The 20,040-nt window shown below is 29.7% G+C and overlaps 3 protein-coding genes across 4 annotated transcripts; 1 reads left to right on the top strand and 2 right to left on the bottom strand.

Moving 5' to 3' along the window:
• Nucleotides 1–1,026: 1,026 nt before the first annotated feature.
• LOC113852304 (probable fructokinase-7) lies at nt 1,027–5,746 on the bottom strand. Its single transcript, XM_027482538.1, has 7 exons — nt 5,680–5,746; nt 4,500–4,702; nt 3,334–3,546; nt 2,935–3,132; nt 2,292–2,432; nt 2,080–2,196; nt 1,027–1,161 (listed from the first exon to the last, which is right to left on the bottom strand). The coding sequence occupies exons 1-7, from the start codon at nt 5,744–5,746 to the stop codon at nt 1,027–1,029; spliced, it is 1,074 nt and encodes a 357-aa protein (XP_027338339.1).
• Nucleotides 5,747–8,188: 2,442 nt separating this feature from the next.
• On the bottom strand, nt 8,189–10,919 carry LOC113848434 (agamous-like MADS-box protein AGL6). The gene is made up of 8 exons (XM_027477945.1): nt 10,732–10,919; nt 10,454–10,529; nt 9,968–10,029; nt 9,687–9,786; nt 9,137–9,178; nt 8,944–8,985; nt 8,711–8,853; nt 8,189–8,267 (listed from the first exon to the last, which is right to left on the bottom strand). The coding sequence occupies exons 1-8, from the start codon at nt 10,917–10,919 to the stop codon at nt 8,189–8,191; spliced, it is 732 nt and encodes a 243-aa protein (XP_027333746.1).
• Nucleotides 10,920–14,363: 3,444 nt separating this feature from the next.
• On the top strand, nt 14,364–19,527 carry LOC113866832 (polygalacturonate 4-alpha-galacturonosyltransferase-like). 2 transcript variants are annotated; one of them, XM_027501639.1, is made up of 10 exons: nt 14,364–14,638; nt 15,121–15,155; nt 15,259–15,318; nt 15,417–15,542; nt 15,660–15,723; nt 15,803–15,849; nt 16,994–17,328; nt 17,414–17,771; nt 17,969–18,550; nt 18,883–19,527. In XM_027501639.1, the coding sequence occupies exons 1-10, from the start codon at nt 14,524–14,526 to the stop codon at nt 19,156–19,158; spliced, it is 1,998 nt and encodes a 665-aa protein (XP_027357440.1). In that variant the 5' UTR covers nt 14,364–14,523; the 3' UTR covers nt 19,159–19,527. The 2 variants fall into 2 exon arrangements, with proteins under 2 accessions (XP_027357440.1, XP_027357434.1); XM_027501633.1 differs by having other exon boundaries at nt 14,375–14,638; nt 15,767–15,849; nt 18,883–19,501.
• Nucleotides 19,528–20,040: the final 513 nt, after the last annotated feature.

The raw sequence follows: 20,040 nt of genomic DNA, 5'->3' as shown, positions 1-20,040 counted from the left end.
TTAACATAACCTTCTCTGTTAATCAAAATAGTAATTTAAAGAAAATTTATGAAATTTAATAAAATAAGAGCGACAAAAATGCAATCAATATCTCCTAGATTTAATACAAAAATGTTGGATATTATTAAGTTTATTTATAGATTAATCTGAAGGCTTTACACACAGGAGAGTCATTTCGAAGGGAAATTGGCTCACAAAATTTGATAGACATAGAAAATGGATGAGGCCACTGGCACCTGTAGTTACTTATTCGTATATACTTTTGGATAACAATTTATAATTTTTTTATAATTATTCTAACCCAAGCAATTGCTATTTCTCTATTCATACTCCTAATAAATTAATCTTAATTACTGGTCTTTTTCTTTTATCTTAACAGCACATATATCAATAAAGTAAATTTCATTTAAATTTTTATTAATAATTAATAAAATCAAATTCACAAATCGGATGAGTGGCATTGTGGGATAATTAATTGTATTCATCGAATAACTACATTTATATTGTGCTATATAATCGAATTTTATATCATTAAATTTATTGCATTTTTTTTATTAGTGTGAGAATAGTTATATTCGCTGCTTCAGAGTCAAATTTAAAACTTGTACAATATCTAGATAATCGTTTAAAAAAGTAGTCCAAAATTTAAAAATAAAAAAGTAACAAGTGAGAGATTATCTGCATATATATAATAAAAAAGCAACATTAACAACACATTTTTTTAACATACGTTTTTTAGCATGTTATTAACTAAAATTTATTAAAAATTATTAAATTAAAAATAAAAAAGAATGATATTCACGTGATTATTAATAATTAGAATATATTATAGCGTATTTTGTTAACATTTCTGTTTCAGTATTTACTAAAAAGTATATTTTTTAGGAAAATTTAATTGGCAAATGAAAGTTATCCCATTTCAAAATTAGGACATGGCACAGGCTTCAAACTATAACATGAATTGAATCTAATACCTTTCAGTTGACCAATTTAGCTGCCAAATTGAGAAATGTTTCTTCTTATCTATCAGTTGAAATATGAGAACATAACTCTGAGAACCGTATTCTTTGTGGGGAGTGAAGGAATGGCCCCTCTCCCTGTCACTGTGACAGCACCACAAGCATTTGCAAAATCAAGAGCCTCCCTCAACCTTTTCTCATCCTGAAAGTGCCAAAGAAAGGAACACATAGCTTCAATTTCTCCCTCTGTCAATCACATTGGATCATAAATAACAATTGGGATAAGAAAGGTTAGAAACAAATTAAGGTTATATCAAGTGAATATCTTGACATGAAATTCTCCAAACCAAAGGTAAATGCATCAATATATATATTCCTCATGTGAAGCAACAATGTCTTTCTTGCTGGCCTATTACTCGTAAATGAATATCAAGCTTGGGCTAAAACAATACTTATTGGAGTAACAAATTATAAGATTAATGGAAGTTTAAAAGAATGAAAACGTGATAATCCCTTAAGGCCATTTTATCAGACACAAATTATCAAGATCATTAAAAGTAGTTATATATTATAAATTTATAGTGTATTTTAAAAATTTATATAATAATAAATGGTTAAATTAGTTATCCATATATTAAATGAAAGAATATTTAATAATTAGTATTTTTAAAAATCAGTCTTTATTTCTTATATATTTATGTCAAATAATTGTTTGTTATAATAAAGGACAAGAGGGGGGGAGGGAGTAATATTATAAATTTTAATTTGTAAATATTTCACTCTTATAATAATAATAATAAAGAAACAAATTTTTGGGCTGCCAATACCCTTTTTCTTTTAGAATAACCAACCATATATATTTTGACTACCCCAAAAGTTTTAAAAATCCTTTGGGGTAGACATGATGATCCCCAAATATAATGCACTCCATTCTTAAACTCAAGAATAAAGTTTCTTAAGTTTTTTTTTTTTTAAACAACATAATGAAAAATTATTATTTTAATGTGTCCAAAGCATAGAATAAGAATTTATGATTAGTAAATTTTTAATAAAATTTAAATGATATTACAAAATTCAATATATTAATAAAACAAATGAAATGTAAAATACTAATTGTCACCTTATAAATGTATTTGTGTGCAGCCACAATGCTCAAAAATCCACCTAGGAAGGAATCACCTGCTCCAGTTGTATCAATTGCTTCCACCACAAAACCAGCAACCCAACCTTTGAAGTCCTGTGCAACAGTGAGGAAAATCCTCATTTAATGCATTTAATTAGCCCCAATAAAATTTATTATGAGTGTAGGACAACATTAATTATAGATCAAACCTTTGTATAGTATCTACAGCCCCGTGCACCCTCAGTGACCAGCAAAAGTTTGAGATTATTATGGAACAGCTTCTTCATTATCATTATGTCGTCATAAGGATCATCACCTTCGCACAATATTCGAATTTCATCCACACTTACCTGTGCTTCAAAACAGACAGTATTTAGATAGAGTTAGTACCCATTTTCACCACTAAACCACAGGTAATCAATTTGGTCCTCCAATGAAAAATACATGAAAATGAAAATAGTCCTTCAATGTTGAATTGGTTCTTCAATTTCAGTTTTTGACATCAAATGGTTCCTTTAAGAGATGACGCTGAGGAACTTTTTTAAAAAAATACTTAGGATAGAACATTGCATCTTACACCACCTTTTATGTTTTGCTAATCGCACCACTCATTTTTTAATTTCAAAATGTATTAAAATCACTTCCAAAAAATTAATATTCTAGAAATGATTTACAAATTACTTATAATATTTTAATTCTGAAGTATATTAAACAGTAGCAAAATAAAATTTTATCAAAATAAGGTGGGTAGTGTGACTAACAAAAAAGACAGTGTTACTCCTATTAAGAGTGTATCAGAAAGAGTGTTACTCATATTTCTCATGTCTATAAACACACACTCAAAACATTTACCTTAATAATATCGGCAAACTTCCAAATATTCAAGATGCCTTCCCTAGCAGCTTGTGCTGATGACCACAGAGGCAATGCCAAATTTGGAGAATAAGAAAGGACACAACCAGACATTTTTGCAACATTCATTGCAGCAAGGTGAGCTGACCTGCAAGGCTCCTTAATCAAGCTAACTGAACCATAATGAAATATTGTGGCCTGCACAACATAACATTAATGAAACCAAAAAAACTAAAATATTGAGTTCTGTCAATTAAGGAGATATGGTTTTAGATTAAGATTAAAATGTACTATTTACTTCTGAAATCAATATTTTATTTGATAATTTATTTCAATCATTAATTTATGAAAATGAAATCGTCGATATATACTTTTTGCATCAATTGGCATTGCTATTACCTTCTTTACGAGGTTCACATCAATTTCTTCTGGATAAAGGAGCATATCAGCACTTGGGTTTCGGTAAAACATGAATTCAGGTTCTCCATCACTTTTAAGAGAATAAAATGCCAAAGCTGTCCTTGCATGAGCATCAAAGAGCAGGCCAGAATTGTCAACACCGTTTTGTTTCAGAATATCAGATAACATATGGCCAAATTCATCATTCCCCACCTTCCATGCAAATATTAGAGACACTGTGGTCAGACAAATTGATTCAGGTGGATTTGAAAAAAATAAAGAAATAAATAAACATTCACTTATAATTAATGTTTCATATACACATCGAATTTTGTTTCACTTAAGATGATAATGCTCAGTTCATAACACATACTATACAAAGCATTGAATTTGGATCCTTTCATGTTGATAAGTGACATGGTATGATCATGTTGGAGAGAGAAAGCCACAATCTTAATTAAATAAAGACCCACCTTATTGGTTGTAGGTCTCACTAATTAAAATTTATAAAAATTGTATCTTTCTCTCTCTATGGTCATAATATTAATCAAAAACATGAGAGGATCCAAATCCCAAAGCGTTAGCTCCTAAAATTGACATGACAGACATGAATCATAAAATTTGGCTAGTGTTATGTTGTATTCTATTAGAAATACTCTTGAATGATCAGGTGACCAGACTCTGAAATAACAAAATGTTCTGATTGAGATGAAGCTATCAAGAAAATATATCCCTTTTAATAGACAGGATCAATTTCTTTTGATGCATTAGACAAAGGATCAAATTGTTTTGATGTATTAGACTGATTACAGACATTTGATGCAAAATGCAAAGTTACCAGTACCACCAATCTGATTCTGCTTAAGCATTCTTGCAAACGGTAATAATAATAATAATAATGATGATTTTTTAACCATTACAATATTGCATATAATAAAAATGGATATATGCAATTTTTTTATTAAAAATTATAGGAGTTAATGCAATTCAATTCATTAATGCTATTAAATGCCACAAATTTCAAAACACAAAAAAATTACTATCTATTAGATTCTTATCATGTGCAGAATTAGAAAATTCATAATAATATTAATCCTGAAAAAAAAAACCTGGCAAAATATATAGTGAGAGCACAGTGCTAATATAATATTCTGAATGAATTTCACCTTGCCAATGAAAGTAGCTGAGCCTCCTAATCTAGAAATTCCAACAGCAACATTGGCAGTAGCTCCAGCAGGGGATTTCTTATAAGCAGCCGCATCTGCAAGGGACACTCCTTCTACTGAGGGAACTAATTTCATCATCATCTCCCCAAAACAAACAACCATAGGTCCTTTATGAATCTCCCTTCTCGAACGTTTATATGAACCTACAAATAAGAACTACTGTTAAACTCGTTATGAAATTGGACAGATTCAGTAGTTCATGTTGTTTAACTACAACCAATTTAGCATCTAATGAATTTCCTTAAAACAGAATTTTTTTTTAAGCTTAACATCTTATATCTCTAAAATTCAAGATTTTGTCCAAGAAAAATGATTGAAAATATGGGAATGCTGAAAGGTATTACGCATAGACATGTTCAAGACAAATATAAAATCAGATGATTGAACTCAACCTCCAGCTATATTCGAGTTTTTTGTCACCAAAATTGCAATTTTGTGTTGAGAATTGAGGGAGAAAAACCACGAACACCCCTATTCACGTAGTTCGAGATCTTTTTTTCGGTTGAAAATTATAAAAATGTCTTGAAGGGTTTTGTATATCTTGAAATTTGGAACCCAATGGCCAAAAACTACTCAAAATGGAAGTGAGATGAGTTGACTCTTTTAAAATATAGAAATGTGCAAAATAAGAAAATAATGGTGCATATGTCATTAATTTTAAGTATGCTAAATTTATTAGGTAATTCAATTAAAAAAATAAAAAAATACCCTCTTATTTTCTTATTTCACATTCTCATTTTTAGATGAATTAAAGTTAAAAATAGGCTAAATCATAGTTAATTGGGTAAAGAAGATAAGCTCTTATCCACACACAAGTACTCGTAGTTTTCTATAGTCCAAGAGTATATATGATTCTTCTTTCATGAACATTTAGATTGTCTTTGCCACATTTAGAATACAAGGTTTTTGTAGTGATGAAAAAAGATAATATTTTGTGCATTTAAGAATTCGAAACAGTCTCTTTTCTCATCTCACGCCCATTAATTATTCGTGATCGCTTGTTTTCAACCCAAATAAACCAATCAAAAACCCAAAATGTTCATAATTAACGTAAAAATATTAAAAACACACACACACACACATTGGTATGAATGAAACCAAAGAGAATCAAAAGCAATACCGAAAGAAGTACTTCTAACAAGCTTGAAGCTACCCTTGCGGGCCACAGGGAAGCAACAGCCTGCCATTTTTGGGTTTGTAGAAACCCTTTGGAGAGCTATGAGAAATTCACCATGGACATGGAGGATTTAACAAGTTCATAATTGGTGTGGTTCATCGTTGTTAAATAAATTACAGGAGTAAGCGAAAATGGGCATGTGTTCATACTAATCATTGTTACTATTTTTTACCATTCCTCCGATTTCGTGGGCAATCTCAAATCTTTGTCTTAAATTTGATTACGTTTTTACTATTAATATGATTGATTCTCATTTGATCATTTTGTTCCGAATCTAACAATGTCACGTATCTATTGTTTTCCAACTTCCGTAACATAAAAAAGTGCCGTGGCAATGCCAAGTCGGATACAAATTGGCAATTCAAATTTATGTTTTTTATACTTATTGCTTACCAGATATTTTGTGTACTCTGAAACCAAAAATCTTTTAAAAGTCTTCTCTCAATAACTATTTTAATTTTTATGCCATCTATTAAAAAAAACTGTTTTTATGGCATCACTTTAAGAAATTATTTTCTCACGAGAAAAAATTATCTCCCACCAAGAAAATTCACAATTATTTAATTTTTTATGAACTTACATGGGTTTCATCTAAGATGTTTATCTTTAATTACATCTATAAGTTTAAGTTACTTAAAACCAGTTTAGATAAATTTATTGAGAATTTGTTATAGAAAAAAATTAATATAAAAATAAATATTTTTTTATAAATTAAAAATAATTTATTTCTTTAAAATTTAAAGAAGTTAAATTAAATAATTTTTTAGAACTTTTCAAAAATTAGACAAGTATAAGTTATTTTTAAATTACAGGAGAAGTTTTATTATTTTTAATACAATTATTTTCTTGTAAATATTTTTTTTAAAAATTTTGCCCAAATTAAGCCTAAGTTCGTGACAACAATGTGATGCAAATAATAGACTTACGTGAGTTGAGTTCAAAAGATAGAGTTATTTAAGTGTCTAAAATAATGATTTAAAATAACAACTCAAGTCTAATTTATGCGAATACGAAGTTTATGCAAGTTGATTCATGTAATAATAATACAAATATTTTATGCAAGCCAACCGATTTTGAATCCATTTTTTTATATGAATTTTCTTCAGTTAAGCTTAAAAAGTTTAAATTAATTTAGACGTTGATTCATAATAAATTGCCACGTCTCCATCCCCTCTCCAAATCTCCAATGACCAACATGGGTAATAACTTCAATATTATTATATAATACTTTACCAGTTAAATACTTATAAACCCATGTAGACGAACTTATTACTCACATTTTGATTAATTTGAACATAGTCTTTTATCATGGATTGTTTGATAAATCAATAAAATATGAATATTATGAATATCAATGATAAAAAAAATCTAATAAAAAAGAATATTGAAAGCCGGTAAAATATGCAATTTAATTAAAGAAAATATTCAAAGATAACATCCATATCCATACATATATTGACAAAATTGTATGAGTAATTAGCAATAATTAGACTCGTTTGATAGATAAAACTACCTTTATGCATTGTAAGCAATTTTTATAAGTATTCATTAGATATAGATCCGATTGTCATTCCTAATTTCATCGTCAATTAAAAATTTGATCCAAGCCAAGCTGACTTGAATCGAACCAGGTAACTGTTTTGATAACTCTAATCTGGCAATTCTAATCATATAATTCATCTTTGAAAGGTTTATTTGAGCGGGAGAAAATTATTGTAAATATTTACTAATTTAGTTTAGATAAATTTAAACCTGTGAAAGTAAGATTTATGTCATGATTTGATTTTAATAAATAATTTGGTTAGGGAAACTAAAGAAAAATTGACAAACATTATAATTTTCAGAATGCTTTATGATTATTATTTACTTTCATTAGTGTAAATTTTATCTCAATACATAGTAGGATTAACAAAGCATCTGATTTTAAATAAGCCTTTTAAAATAAGATTTTAAGATTTGACGAGGAGTGTTAAAAATATACTATCTATTTTTTTTAACATATTTCTAATTAATGAATAAATTTTATCAAAAATTAAAAATATAAAAAAATCAATAAATTAGAAGTGAGAAAAAATAAAATGTATATGATTTTTGTAGTTTTTAATAAATTTTGATCATGTGTTTAAAAAAATATATGTTGTTAACATTTCTCTAAGAGTCTTGTTACTAAAAAATATCCATCAATTTAAGTCACTAAATGTGTTTAATTCTAAATAATGATCCTAAAATCAAACGAGAAAATGCACAGCTTAAAACAATATTTCAATGCTTCAAAGAGTAAAATAGTAAGACATATTCTATATCTGGATCCCATTATAGACAATGTTATAGAAGTCTGCTAACATCCCACACAGATCAGAAAGCATACATTTTTGTGTTAATAACAGTAATTAAGAATCCAAATTTAAAAAGCATATAGACAACAAATTCATGTACTCCAGTACTAAGTGAATCAAATAATCCATCCTTGGATAAAGTTAGTCTCATCAGCCATGTTCCTTGGAACATTAGATGGCTCAGCTTGAGAGTACCTGCAAGAAAAAAAAGTGAGTTTATCAAAGTTTCTGACCCTTCTTTTTTGTGCTTTACAATGCCTTTTTTTGGAGATACTGATCTGCCATTTGACACTTCAAATAGAAATTTGACCAAATGATTCAGGATATTTATTTTACATCTTTCTATGATCACAGAATTAAACCTGTACCTAACCTGCACATCTTCTACCTTCACATATACTTGTACCAGCCATATACATATATAGCACCACCTTTCTGAATCATTGATTAGACCATGATTATATGGTTCTTGAACTATTAATTATTTATTGGAGTTACATGTATAATTAAAACTTCGGCTGAATAATAATATATAGAAACTATCTTGTATTACGCTGAAACTTCTTCAAACACAGACCATATAATCATGATCTAATTAATGTGATATATAACATAAGACAGAGGGAAATTTGGAATACCCTATTTGCAAGAAAGATTCAGCTTGGAAATCCATGGGATTGATTTGAGAATGCAGAAAGGGAAAGCTGCCATCTTCAGAAGCAACAGAGGTAGAGCTCCACAGACTTTCAATTGCTTTAAGATTAAATCCATCTTCTTCAAGCTGAAAAATGAGGTTTCAAAGCATGATATATAATACTAAATCAATTGAAATGCGGGTCTGGAATATTGTATAGTTTACAAAATGCAAAACCTTTAGTCTAAGTTGCTTATTTATGTCTCCAAGATGGCGTTCCTGCAAGATGAATGAGATCAGCAACATCTAGTAAATAGAAGGATTCAAAATGATGAGCAAATAGAACCTAAGTCAATAATTTACCCTAAAAATTATTCCAATTGAATATAAAAAAAAAATTACAAGAGTAAAATGATGATGAAAATGAAACCTTTATCCAAAGCTCTTCCATTTGTTCAATCATAATTTGTGTCTGCAAAAGTAACAGACTTTCACGCATTGTCATCTAATACCCATGTTTCATTATATCAGCTGTAGTACAATAATCTTAAATAGCTTGAAACCAATAATATGTCACATATACAACAACCTTCATTCGGAAAACTTAAAATAAAGAGCTTTAAACAAAGATTTTGTGCAGAAAATTTCTTACTAACATTATCACTTCTCACTTATTTATTGCCATTGTCTCTCAAATTCAAGTCTCGAGTTTCAATCAATAGAGCCATTAATCACTTCTCGCATATGGCGATGGCAATGAAGTGAGATGATCGAAAATTCAGATTGATAGACACCCATGTATATAAATCATTTGAAAAACTTTGTACTAAGTAGATATTTTTCGTATTTCTAGCTATATTTTTTTATAAATTTTAATTGTTTTTGTAACAAAATGAGAGATTTCCTCATCCTCTCATCTTTCTCGATCTTGAAGATTAGAACCATAGAAATGAACAGAGGATTTTTACATTTAAGCGTACCTTCCTCTGCCGAGCTTGTGATAAAGCCCCTTCAAGTTGCTTCTCAATATTTTGCAGCTCTTTTATGTTCAGGGGTCCAAGATCTTCCCCAAGCAAATGCCTGAAATGACATCACATGCCAAAGAAAATGCTACATGCTGTGATTATAATATCCTATTCTCCAATCCTACGACTTTAAGTATCGAAGCATTTTATTCTGCTTAATGTAGGATTCATAACAAAATGTTGGTGCGTGAGATTGTTAGAAAGAACAATTATATAGAAAGAGCATAATTTATAACCTTTGTGTCATTTGAAGAGACTCGTATTTTGCCTTGAGCATTGACACTTCTTGGTACCAGCTCTGATTGCCAAAATAGAAATTCATAAAAATTATTGTTATACAAGATTGAGCTAATTATAGTGATTTGTATTATGAGGTATATATATTAAAATTAAGAATGAAATAAAGAATTGTACAGCATTACCTAATAAATTAAAGACATGAAAATGTTTCTGTGTGATCCTTTAGAAAAGAATGTAATTATTTTTATATGAAAATTTGTAATAATTGTTAAAGGGTTTGCATTCATTAACTAATGTCAAAAGACCATAAGAAGAACACAAATATCAAATGCCAATTACTGTTAAAGACAAAATTCTTGATATACTGTTTGGAGACACAACTGTTAATTTTTTAATATTTACTATTGAATATAAATTATTATAAGTTTTCTCCAAAAGGCGTAAAATTAATTTGAACAGATGGAATTAATGAACACAAGTACCTGAGTTTCACGTTCAACATTGTTGTCTAGATGTGTAAAAGAGAACCTCTGATATCGTTCAAGGGTTTTGGTAATGCTGAAAATTAAATGAAAATGGTTAAGAGTCCAAAACAACCTCCTTTAGACGTATGGTATAGCTCTATGCTATGGTATAAAACACATAATATTAATGTTTCATATCAGCAAATATGTGCATTAAAAAATTTGAAAAAGAAAAAGCAATGATCACAACTGCAAAAGGTGAGTTTTTTTTTCGGTGATGAGGTAGAGAGAGATACCCAGAACCAGCACTTGCAAATTGAGTGAGTTTGCCACGACTTGAGAAAATGATAAGAGCAACCTCAGCATCACACAGTACTGAGAGTTCACGAGCTTTCTTCACCAAACCATTCTTTCTTTTAGAGAATGTAACTTGCCGGTTTATTTTGTTCTCTATCTTCTTCAGCTCAACCTTCCCTCTACCCATTCAAACTTTTTTTTCTCTGTCGAGCTAGATTAAGATTATAGGGTCACACTCATATATATAAGTATAGAGAGTAATAGAATGCAAAGTAATTGCTGTGGTATAACACAAACATGCACATTTAAGGGGTCTTATAATGATGTCGTTCTCTTCTACAATTTTAATTTTAGCATTCACACCGCAAAGTGGGTGCACCACACCCATGTGGAGAAGTAATTTTGGCAATGCACTAACCGCTACCTGCTCATACACTTTACTACTTTAGTCCATAATGGGTAACACACAAATCACTCTGATTCCAGAATCATTGTTTTCAGAACCATATGTATGCTGAAATTTTGAAGGGTCTCTCTGTATTATTCTATAGAATAGGTAAGTTCTTATGAAGTTAAAATGTCATATTAATTTTTTATAAATAAAATTTTATTGATCTTCCTAAAATAAAACTATTTATCTCATGAAGCAACTCACACAAACTCAATTTTAAAATCAAGATTTAACCAAATTTTTAATCTTAAAAGTCAATAATAACAAATTTGTATAAATTAATTTTTGCTAAGTTCAAATTAATTTATACAAATTTGTTATTATTGACTTTTAAGATTACTTATAAGTAACTATAAACAACATTTTTATTAAAAAAATTAAATTTATTATATGTTTAATAACAATTCTAGTTTTTAAAAGTTAATATTTTATTGTAATTTTAATCAAGATGAATGAAATTTTTTTATTTATATTTTATTTAAGTATTTAAAAAAATTACTCTTTATTTTATATATAAAGAAATCAATAGAGCAAAAGTGGTGCTTTTATACCTTAGACTCAACCAATTAGTGTTGACCTTGAGCAAGGAAAAGAAAAGGCACAGAAAGCAATCGGAAGTTCTCTACTTTCAGAACAATACACGTTTACAATGTGATGGGGTTCTCTCTTTGAATTAGGGCTTTTTTATATGCAAAACCAGAATCAAGCATGTATCATTTTCACCAACTATCCATTGGTATAGATGTGCATAGCATATCCATGCATAGTTATATAATATTATATTTTATAATTTTAAATGTATTTTTACTAATTTCTTATTTTTGCTCATCCCTGACAAACTTGCAAAAATGTTATCTCTATGTAACGATCGATGTCAATGCAATGAAAAAATTCTAGTTAAAAGGTATTTTCTTGCACAAATCTCACTTATTAAAAGTACAAGTGTGCAAACCCAACAAGACCTACTCCTCAAAGCCCAAAAATTTATAATAAAATAATAATATAAATTCACATGTAATAAAAAATTATTAAATGAACATCTAATTAAATTATGTTTACAAACTTACCGTAATCAATTTTGGCTGGATCTCACGCCAACTAGCTTTTTGGTGGCATTGATAGGGTTTACTAGGCCTCTATAGGTTTACTAGACATCTTGTTGCTCATAATGCCTACATTCATAATGTTACCTTCAATAATAATGCAAGCTTATATAATGATCAACGAAAAGTGGGTAAAAATAGATGAAATTTTGTATTAATCTTTTTATTTACATAAAATTTATTTTCAAATAGTAATAAACTTACCTCACTTATCCCCATTGTAACTTGTGAGTATTTATTTAACTGACTTTTGGGCAATAATTAATAACTCATTTAATTCAACAATTATTCACTTTCGATTTTCAGATAAAGATTATGAATCATAAATAACTTTTCAATAAACATCTTATGAACTATATATTATGACAATTTCAAGATTTTCGATGAATGAAAAAGTAATAAAGATTATGAACTATATAAATCATAAATTCTGAAGAATTCAATTTGTTATATGTTATCTTCCAGCACAACTTTTCAGATAAATTCTATTTATCGAGGTAACTTAAAACAATTGTCAATAAGGACAAAACTATTAATATTTTTTTTCTATTAATTGATATTTTTATAGTAAATAATTTGAGTCATGCTTAATGAATTAAAATTGAAATATTTTACTACAGTAAAAAAAAATTGAAACAGGTTACATCAGAAAAGCTATATTCAAATATTTTTGTTTTGAGACGTATCAGCTAAGTCAAGGAATTAGAAAACAACGGGGTAGTTGTTACTCTTTTGGACTGGTTATTGCGTCACGAACTATACAAACTATTTCTTTGTTGATGGAAGGGTAGCGATTAAGAACTCTTTTAGCTCAAAATCATATTTAGAGTTTAGGATTATTGTGAATTACGATGCGTGCTGCTGTAATTAATTGAATTGCGCGCATGATATCTTAGTACATAATTAAAATAATAATTTTATTAATCTCCGTTCTTAACGAGTTCAAGTATATAATATAATTATAATAATAATTATTATTATTAAATACTTAAACTTAAATAATAGAAAAATGTTTAAATAATATTACTTAAGTAAAATTTTAAGTTTGAGTTTTCATGTATGTAAAAAGTATTCAGCAATAAACTTCAGATTAAATTTACATTAAATCGTTTAAGAAATAAAAAAATAGTAAAAGATTTAACCATATTGATCAAATATACTTAGCAATTATCAAGTATCAAATTATGATGAGGGTAAATTAGTAATATATTTTAATAATTTTTTCAATTTTTTTACCAGTAATTAGTATTTTTTTAAAAAATTAAAGATTTTTTAAGGCGTATTTTAAGAATATTAGTTAAGAAAAAATTAGTAATTTTTGTCAAATAATTTATTTTTAATTATTTTTAATATATCAAATTATGTGTTTTTATTTTATTATTATTTAATTTTTTAATTAATATTTTAAAAATACTTGTTAGGAAAATAATTAAATAAAAATTTAAAAAATATTTTATTTTAATCTTATACGTGAAAATTTTTTAGTCATAGATCAAATCAGCTTTCAAAGTTTTTCTATAATAACAAACTGTATTACAGCAACTTGTTGAGATTAGATTTGGACAATTTGGTGGTAAATCTGGCATTCAGCCGACAAGGATTTAATTATATTATAGTCCCATCTTTGATATAATTTTTATCATTAACATTTGATTTGATAAAGAGGTTCAACAAATTAAAGTGCTCGATCCTAAAAACATTGTTGAAATTAGAAGGAAAAGAAAAAAGCAACACACAACTTTAAATTTAAATATCAATTACAAAAATTATCTAATGGGAAATAACAATTCTTCTGTGATAATTAAAATATATAAATAAAAAATAACAAAAGTATAAAATATTATTATTATTATATAAAAAATTGAGGTTAATTAAGTTTGAGAACTTAAATTTTGGCCTGTTGATTTACGAGATAGTTATTTATTGTTTTTAAATTACTCGATCATAAAATAAAATTAAGAAAACGTTTAAATAAGAGGAAAGCGAGTAGCAAGGGACAGAAAGAAACAGGGTGTGAGAAAGCGAGTTGCAAAGGAAAAATTGACGCAAAAATTCCAGCCAAACAGAGGAGAAAGGGAAAGCATACAAAAATTACACATAACAACACTACACTTTCCTCTCTCTCTCTCTCTCTCTCTCTTTGTGTGGTGCAATGGTGTCAATGGATTTAGAATAGCATTACGCTGTCTTAAACCCTTACTTGACTCACACTTCGATTCAGATCCCGTTGTTGAGTTATGGCAACCAACAACAGAAGCAAGGGATCTCGTTTCCCTCTTCTGTCTTTCGTTCTTATTTGCCTTCTCGCGCCTCTCATTTTCTTCTTTTCAACATCTCTTCGCATTTATTCTGGTTCATTCTCTCTCTCATTTAAACTTTTTTTTTTTTTATGATTTACTGTGTTATTTCTCAAATGTTGCATGTTTTGCAGATCCTTCAATGAAAATAGAAACATTGGTTTATTTTTAATTTTTGCTTCTTTTTTTCCCCTGTAATAAACTATATCAGTATCTATAAAGGTGTAAAATAATGCGGAGCTTTTTTTGTTGTGACTTAGATATGCTTGGGACATTACTGATGGAAAACGTAGTGTGTAAAATTGAAATCAGATTTGAAGTGTGTAATTTTTGTCCCGTACAAAAGTTATAGTTGTTGATGTGTTGAATTCTCATTTTTGTTTGTTAGAGACTTCCAAATTGTGAAAAATTATATGCGGTAGAATGTTCTTGACAAGAGAAATAAAAAATAGGAGAAAATATTGTGATTAATGTTCTTTTGAATTTTTCTTATATGTGCATATAAATTAGTTTATTTACTTCAAATACATTGTGCAGATCGGGACTATAATTCAGGTGATACGAGCAAACAGGTAGCCTGTTTTGTACATTTTCAGATTTATTAGTTATATTAACTTACACATACAGCTTATAGCTGTTTGTAGATGGTTGTTTTAATGTCGGTGACTGTTGCAGGGTTCCAAATTGAGAGAATGGCAAGCATTGCAAGACCTTAAATTGCTTTTTTCAAAAGAGGCAAGCGGAGGCTTATATTTACTCTTGTTTTGTTCTCATAATATTTTTACGTAAGAGTTCATTCACTTCTTGGATTTCTAATAACTATTATAATTTAGGTTCTTGATGTTATTGAGTCCAGCACAAATGATGTGGGGCCTTTGAGTCTTGAGAATTTCAGAAAAAATAACCTGTCTGCTTCATGGAGAGTTGTTGGGTTAAGGACTTCAAATGCTACTCATCAGGTTTGGAAGACTGATGATGTGCTTCTGCTTGAATTGAAACTGTCATTTCCTGTATCAGAAGAAAAAAGTGCATTCTATTGCTTCTTTATGATAATCTATTTTTATTTTTAATTATAGCTAAACCAACCAGCAAACCATGTTAGACAAGAGAAGCAAAAGGGGAAGGGAGACAGATTTTCAGGTAGTATCATGCTATCAGGTAATGTGCCTATGTTGTATTGTAGTTTGCTTTCTCATTCAATATTTTTTTATGAATGCAGTTGGTCGTGCTCAGTGGACTGATAGTCCTGCACAACTTGCCAGAAGGGTGAGCATCATTGATCATTCTTTGATTTAACTTGCTTACAACTTGTTTGGAAACCATTTACCAATTTAAGTGGGGTTAGGTGTTTTTAGTCTTACTATAAATAAGCTAAATTTGATTCTTGTCCTTCAAAAAAAATTTATTTGTTTTGATGCTCATAAAATTTAACAATAGTGTTATTACCACTTATTGATGGAATGACATGCATTTAGACATGTCACCTCAAAATAATTGCTAATGTGACATGATTACATGCATGCCATGTTACCACTAAGTGATGATGGGAACCATGTTAAAAAATTGTGTGGACCAAAACAAACAATTTTTTTTTTGGGGGACTACAACTAAATTTAGTTATATTTATAGGAACTAAAAACATATTTACGCTAATATAAGTATCTACTTGGGATAGCCTGCCACACCTCATAACTTGGTGGTCGCAGTGGCTGTTATGAAAACAGCCTCAGCTAACACACACACACATATATATATGGCCTGTTTGTTTTAGTAATGCAACAGAGTTACTTTCAGTGAATGGAGCTTTGGGAATGGTGTAACTCCATTTGATGAGAAAAACAAACAGGCTTATAACCCTTATCAAACCCCAACCTGTGGTGATGGTAGCCTTACACACTAGGCTCTCTTATGATACCCCACATAGGCTTTAGAATATGATTAGAATACTTATTATAAGACAAGCAATCTTTTTAAAAAAAGCTAGCTTTTGAGAGTGAGTTAGACCCAAAACATTTTTAATACTATTTGTTAATTGTTACTACCAGCTGAATAAAAGTTGTCCCCGAATATATTTTGACAAATTTTTGTCCATACTTATAATATAAATATTATCTCATTAAATTTATACTAAAGTAATTTAATGCTATCCTAATAATGCTCATACAAAAAAACTATCTTAATAATTCATTCTTATAACTTGTGGCTGATGATTCCTAAACACAAAGCTTATTCATCTTCCAAGTATTCTTCCAAAATACTTTTGACTCAAAAGCAACTGTCCACCAATTATCCTAAAATTTGTATAAACTTCAATGTTGTTTGACCTGTAGAGTGAGAATTTGTTTTGGAAACAACCAAAAAAAATTATGGAAATAAACATTCTTTTGTTCTTTGTAAATATTTTCTGTAGCAATTAATAGAGAAAAGGAAAGAAAAGCGTGCTGCTGAGCTGAAAAAACAGGATGATGATGTAACTGTAAAACTTGAAGATTCAGCTATTGAACACTCAAAATCAGTTGATTCAGCAGTTCTTGGTAAATACAACATTTGGAGGAAAGAAAATGAGAATGAAAATGCTGATAATACAGTACGGTTGATGCGAGACCAAATCATTATGGCTAGGGTATACTTGAGTATTGCCAAGATGAAGAACAAGCTTCAACTGTACCAAGAACTGCAATCTCAGCTTAAAGAGAGTCAACGTGCACTAGGTGAGGTAACTTCTGATGCTGACCTACATCACAGGTATGAAGCTATGTTCTATTTTCTCTAAAGTGTATATCTATCTACCTTTACCAACTTTACTAATCAAATATTTAACTATCTGTAGTGATCATGAAAAAATCAAAGTTATGGGCCAGGTTCTTTCTAAAGCAAAAGAGCAATTGTATGATTGCAAGTTGGTTACAGGGAAATTGAGGGCAATGCTACAAACAGCAGATGAGCAAGTTAGGGGCTTGAAGAAACAAAGCACATTCCTTAGTCAGCTGGCTGCCAAGACTATACCAAATGGAATTCACTGCTTATCAATGCGCCTTACCATAGATTACTACCTCCTTCCTCCTGAACAGAGAAAGTTCCCGAGAAGTGAGAATTTGGAGAATCCTAGTCTTTTTCATTATGCCCTGTTCTCAGACAATGTCTTGGCTGCATCTGTTGTCGTCAATTCAACTATTGTGAATGCAAAGGTGACTTGGACCATCTTTTACCATATCAATGCTTGTGCACATGTCTCTATCAAGTGAATTTTTTGTTATCAATGATTAATAATTTGAGGTTGCACTGTATGATCCACACATATTTTGCTTGTTTAGTACATCCCTGACTCGCTAAATAATATAATTAAAACCTGCTCTTTATTAAGTTTTTGTGTTTGACATTGCAGGATCCTTCAAAGCACGTGTTTCATCTTGTTACTGATAAACTAAATTTTGGAGCCATGAACATGTGGTTTTTGTTGAATCCTCCTGGAAAAGCTACAATCTTTGTTGAAAATGTTGATGAATTTAAGTGGTTGAACTCATCATACTGCCCAGTTTTGAAGCAGCTTGAATCTGCAACAATGAAAGAGTATTATTTCAAGGCAGGGCATCCCACCAATTCTGGAGCTTCTAATCTGAAGTACAGGAATCCAAAATATCTGTCAATGCTCAACCACCTGAGATTCTATCTCCCACAAGTTTATCCAAAATTGGATAAGATTCTTTTTCTCGACGATGACATTGTTGTTCAAAAGGATTTGACTGGATTATGGGCCGTGAATCTTAATGGAAAAGTAAATGGTGCAGTTGAAACATGTGGTGAGAGCTTTCACCGATTTGACAAGTATCTTAACTTCTCAAATCCACATATTGCAAAAAATTTTGATCCAAATGCTTGTGGTTGGGCATATGGGATGAACATGTTTGATTTGAAGGAGTGGAAAAAGAAGGACATCACTGGTATATATCACAGGTGGCAGAATTTGGTAAGCAGTTGAACATAAACATTTGTTTATATCATGTGTCTATTCTTACATAGATATGTGATCAAAACTGGATTGAACGCCTCTAAAGTGAGGGGTAAAGTTTAGAGGATAAAGTGCAGAGTCATAACCATTATTTGGAAACTCAACAGTTGTAATTTTAACCACTTCATAGTTTGTTATATATTTTTATGCATTTTACACAGTATCAATCGTTGATATTATATTAAACAATAATAACCTTCACTTAATGTTCTATTAAGTGAGACACTTTAGAGGAGTCAAATCCACTATAAATGATCCCTTACTGACCATTTTTTCCTGTTTGATTCCAGAATGAAGACAGGGTTCTGTGGAAACTGGGGACATTACCTCCAGGGCTAATGACATTCTATGGATTAACACATCCACTAAATAAATCATGGCATGTACTTGGTCTAGGTTACAATCCAAGTGTGGATCGTTCAGAGATTGAGAATGCAGCAGTCATTCACTACAATGGTAACATGAAGCCATGGTTAGAGATAGCCATGACAAAGTATCGGTCTTACTGGACCAAATATGTCAAGTTTAATCATCCTCATCTACGGAATTGTAAGCTGCATGAGTGATCATGACAACTAGGTCCTAAGAACAGAGAGCACTCTTTTTCTGCACTATACCCTCCCTCTCTCCTTTGTAGCTCGGATTATCAAGTGAAGGTACTATTCTGGTATGATCAATTGTCTGAGTGATAGGGTCAATGCTTGTTTTGTAGCTACCCCTACATCATCTCTCTCCCACATCATTGATTTTTGCTTTCAATTCATTTTATTTGTTTACACCACCCTCACTGATTTGAAACAAGGTACATAAGTAGTATACCTTGTTTACTATTATAAAATCCCTTCATTGTACAATACTCTGATACTAAGACTGGACTAGAAATAGAATAACAATTTTTATGTATTCTTTCGAAAATTGCTTTCTTGTTCAGATTCGATAACCTATTTGCATATTGTATTGAATTTCGTGTGATAAAATGCCAAGTATTGTTCTCACAATATTCGTGCAATTATCAAACGATGATAATTTAAATTATCGAAGTTAATGACTAAAAACTAAAGTAAATTAAGCAAATTGAAATTAAGTCTTTGGTTTTTTAAAAGTTAAAAAGTGTATGTACTTATTAATAAACTAACACGATTTTTAATGTAGATATGTAATTCGGATACATATTTTAATTATGTATAACGATTTAAAATTAATTGAACCCATTCTAAACCGAATGGACACCAAATAAGCAATAATAAAATAGTTTAATAGACGAACTTCAATTAATCGAACTTAGGTCACGGGCCTTCGTTGTTCCCTAAGTCCTGATTTGGCCGTTCAGTCTCCTCACCTAAAGCTTCAAATTAGTTTTCTTTAAATTTTGGTTACAAACGCATGAACTGCAATCTTTCTGCATTGATCATCTTGTTATGGGTCATATGATTCAAAATTCAACTGCA

This window comes from Abrus precatorius, unplaced genomic scaffold, assembly GCF_003935025.1.
Source record: "Abrus precatorius isolate BTA unplaced genomic scaffold, Abrus_2018 Scaffold10, whole genome shotgun sequence".
Taxonomy (NCBI): domain Eukaryota; kingdom Viridiplantae; phylum Streptophyta; class Magnoliopsida; order Fabales; family Fabaceae; genus Abrus; species Abrus precatorius.
This window is presented reverse-complemented; position numbering and strand designations above follow the sequence as displayed.

What these genes read in the sequence shown, in the direction of transcription:
- LOC113852304 (XM_027482538.1), bottom strand. Translation starts at nt 5,746, where the DNA reads ATGGCAGGCTGTTGCTTCCCTGTGGCCCGCAAGGGTAGCTTCAAGCTT. An exon ending in CAGCTACTTTCATTGGCAAG is followed by an intron (nt 3,547 to 4,499) that starts GTGAAATTCATT and finishes TTTGCATGGAAG; the next exon opens with GTGGGGAATGATGAATTTGG. An exon ending in CACACAAATACATTTATAAG is followed by an intron (nt 1,162 to 2,079) that starts GTGACAATTAGT and finishes TGGCACTTTCAG; the next exon opens with GATGAGAAAAGGTTGAGGGA.
- LOC113866832 (XM_027501633.1), top strand. Translation starts at nt 14,524, where the DNA reads ATGGCAACCAACAACAGAAGCAAGGGATCTCGTTTCCCTCTTCTGTCT. An exon ending in ATCTCTTCGCATTTATTCTG is followed by an intron (nt 14,639 to 15,120) that starts GTTCATTCTCTC and finishes TACATTGTGCAG; the next exon opens with ATCGGGACTATAATTCAGGT. An exon ending in AATTGCTTTTTTCAAAAGAG is followed by an intron (nt 15,319 to 15,416) that starts GCAAGCGGAGGC and finishes ATTATAATTTAG; the next exon opens with GTTCTTGATGTTATTGAGTC.
- LOC113848434 (XM_027477945.1), bottom strand. Translation starts at nt 10,919, where the DNA reads ATGGGTAGAGGGAAGGTTGAGCTGAAGAAGATAGAGAACAAAATAAAC. An exon ending in TTTGCAAGTGCTGGTTCTGG is followed by an intron (nt 10,530 to 10,731) that starts GTATCTCTCTCT and finishes TTTAATTTTCAG; the next exon opens with CATTACCAAAACCCTTGAAC. An exon ending in TGGAAGAGCTTTGGATAAAG is followed by an intron (nt 8,986 to 9,136) that starts GTTTCATTTTCA and finishes TTCATCTTGCAG; the next exon opens with GAACGCCATCTTGGAGACAT.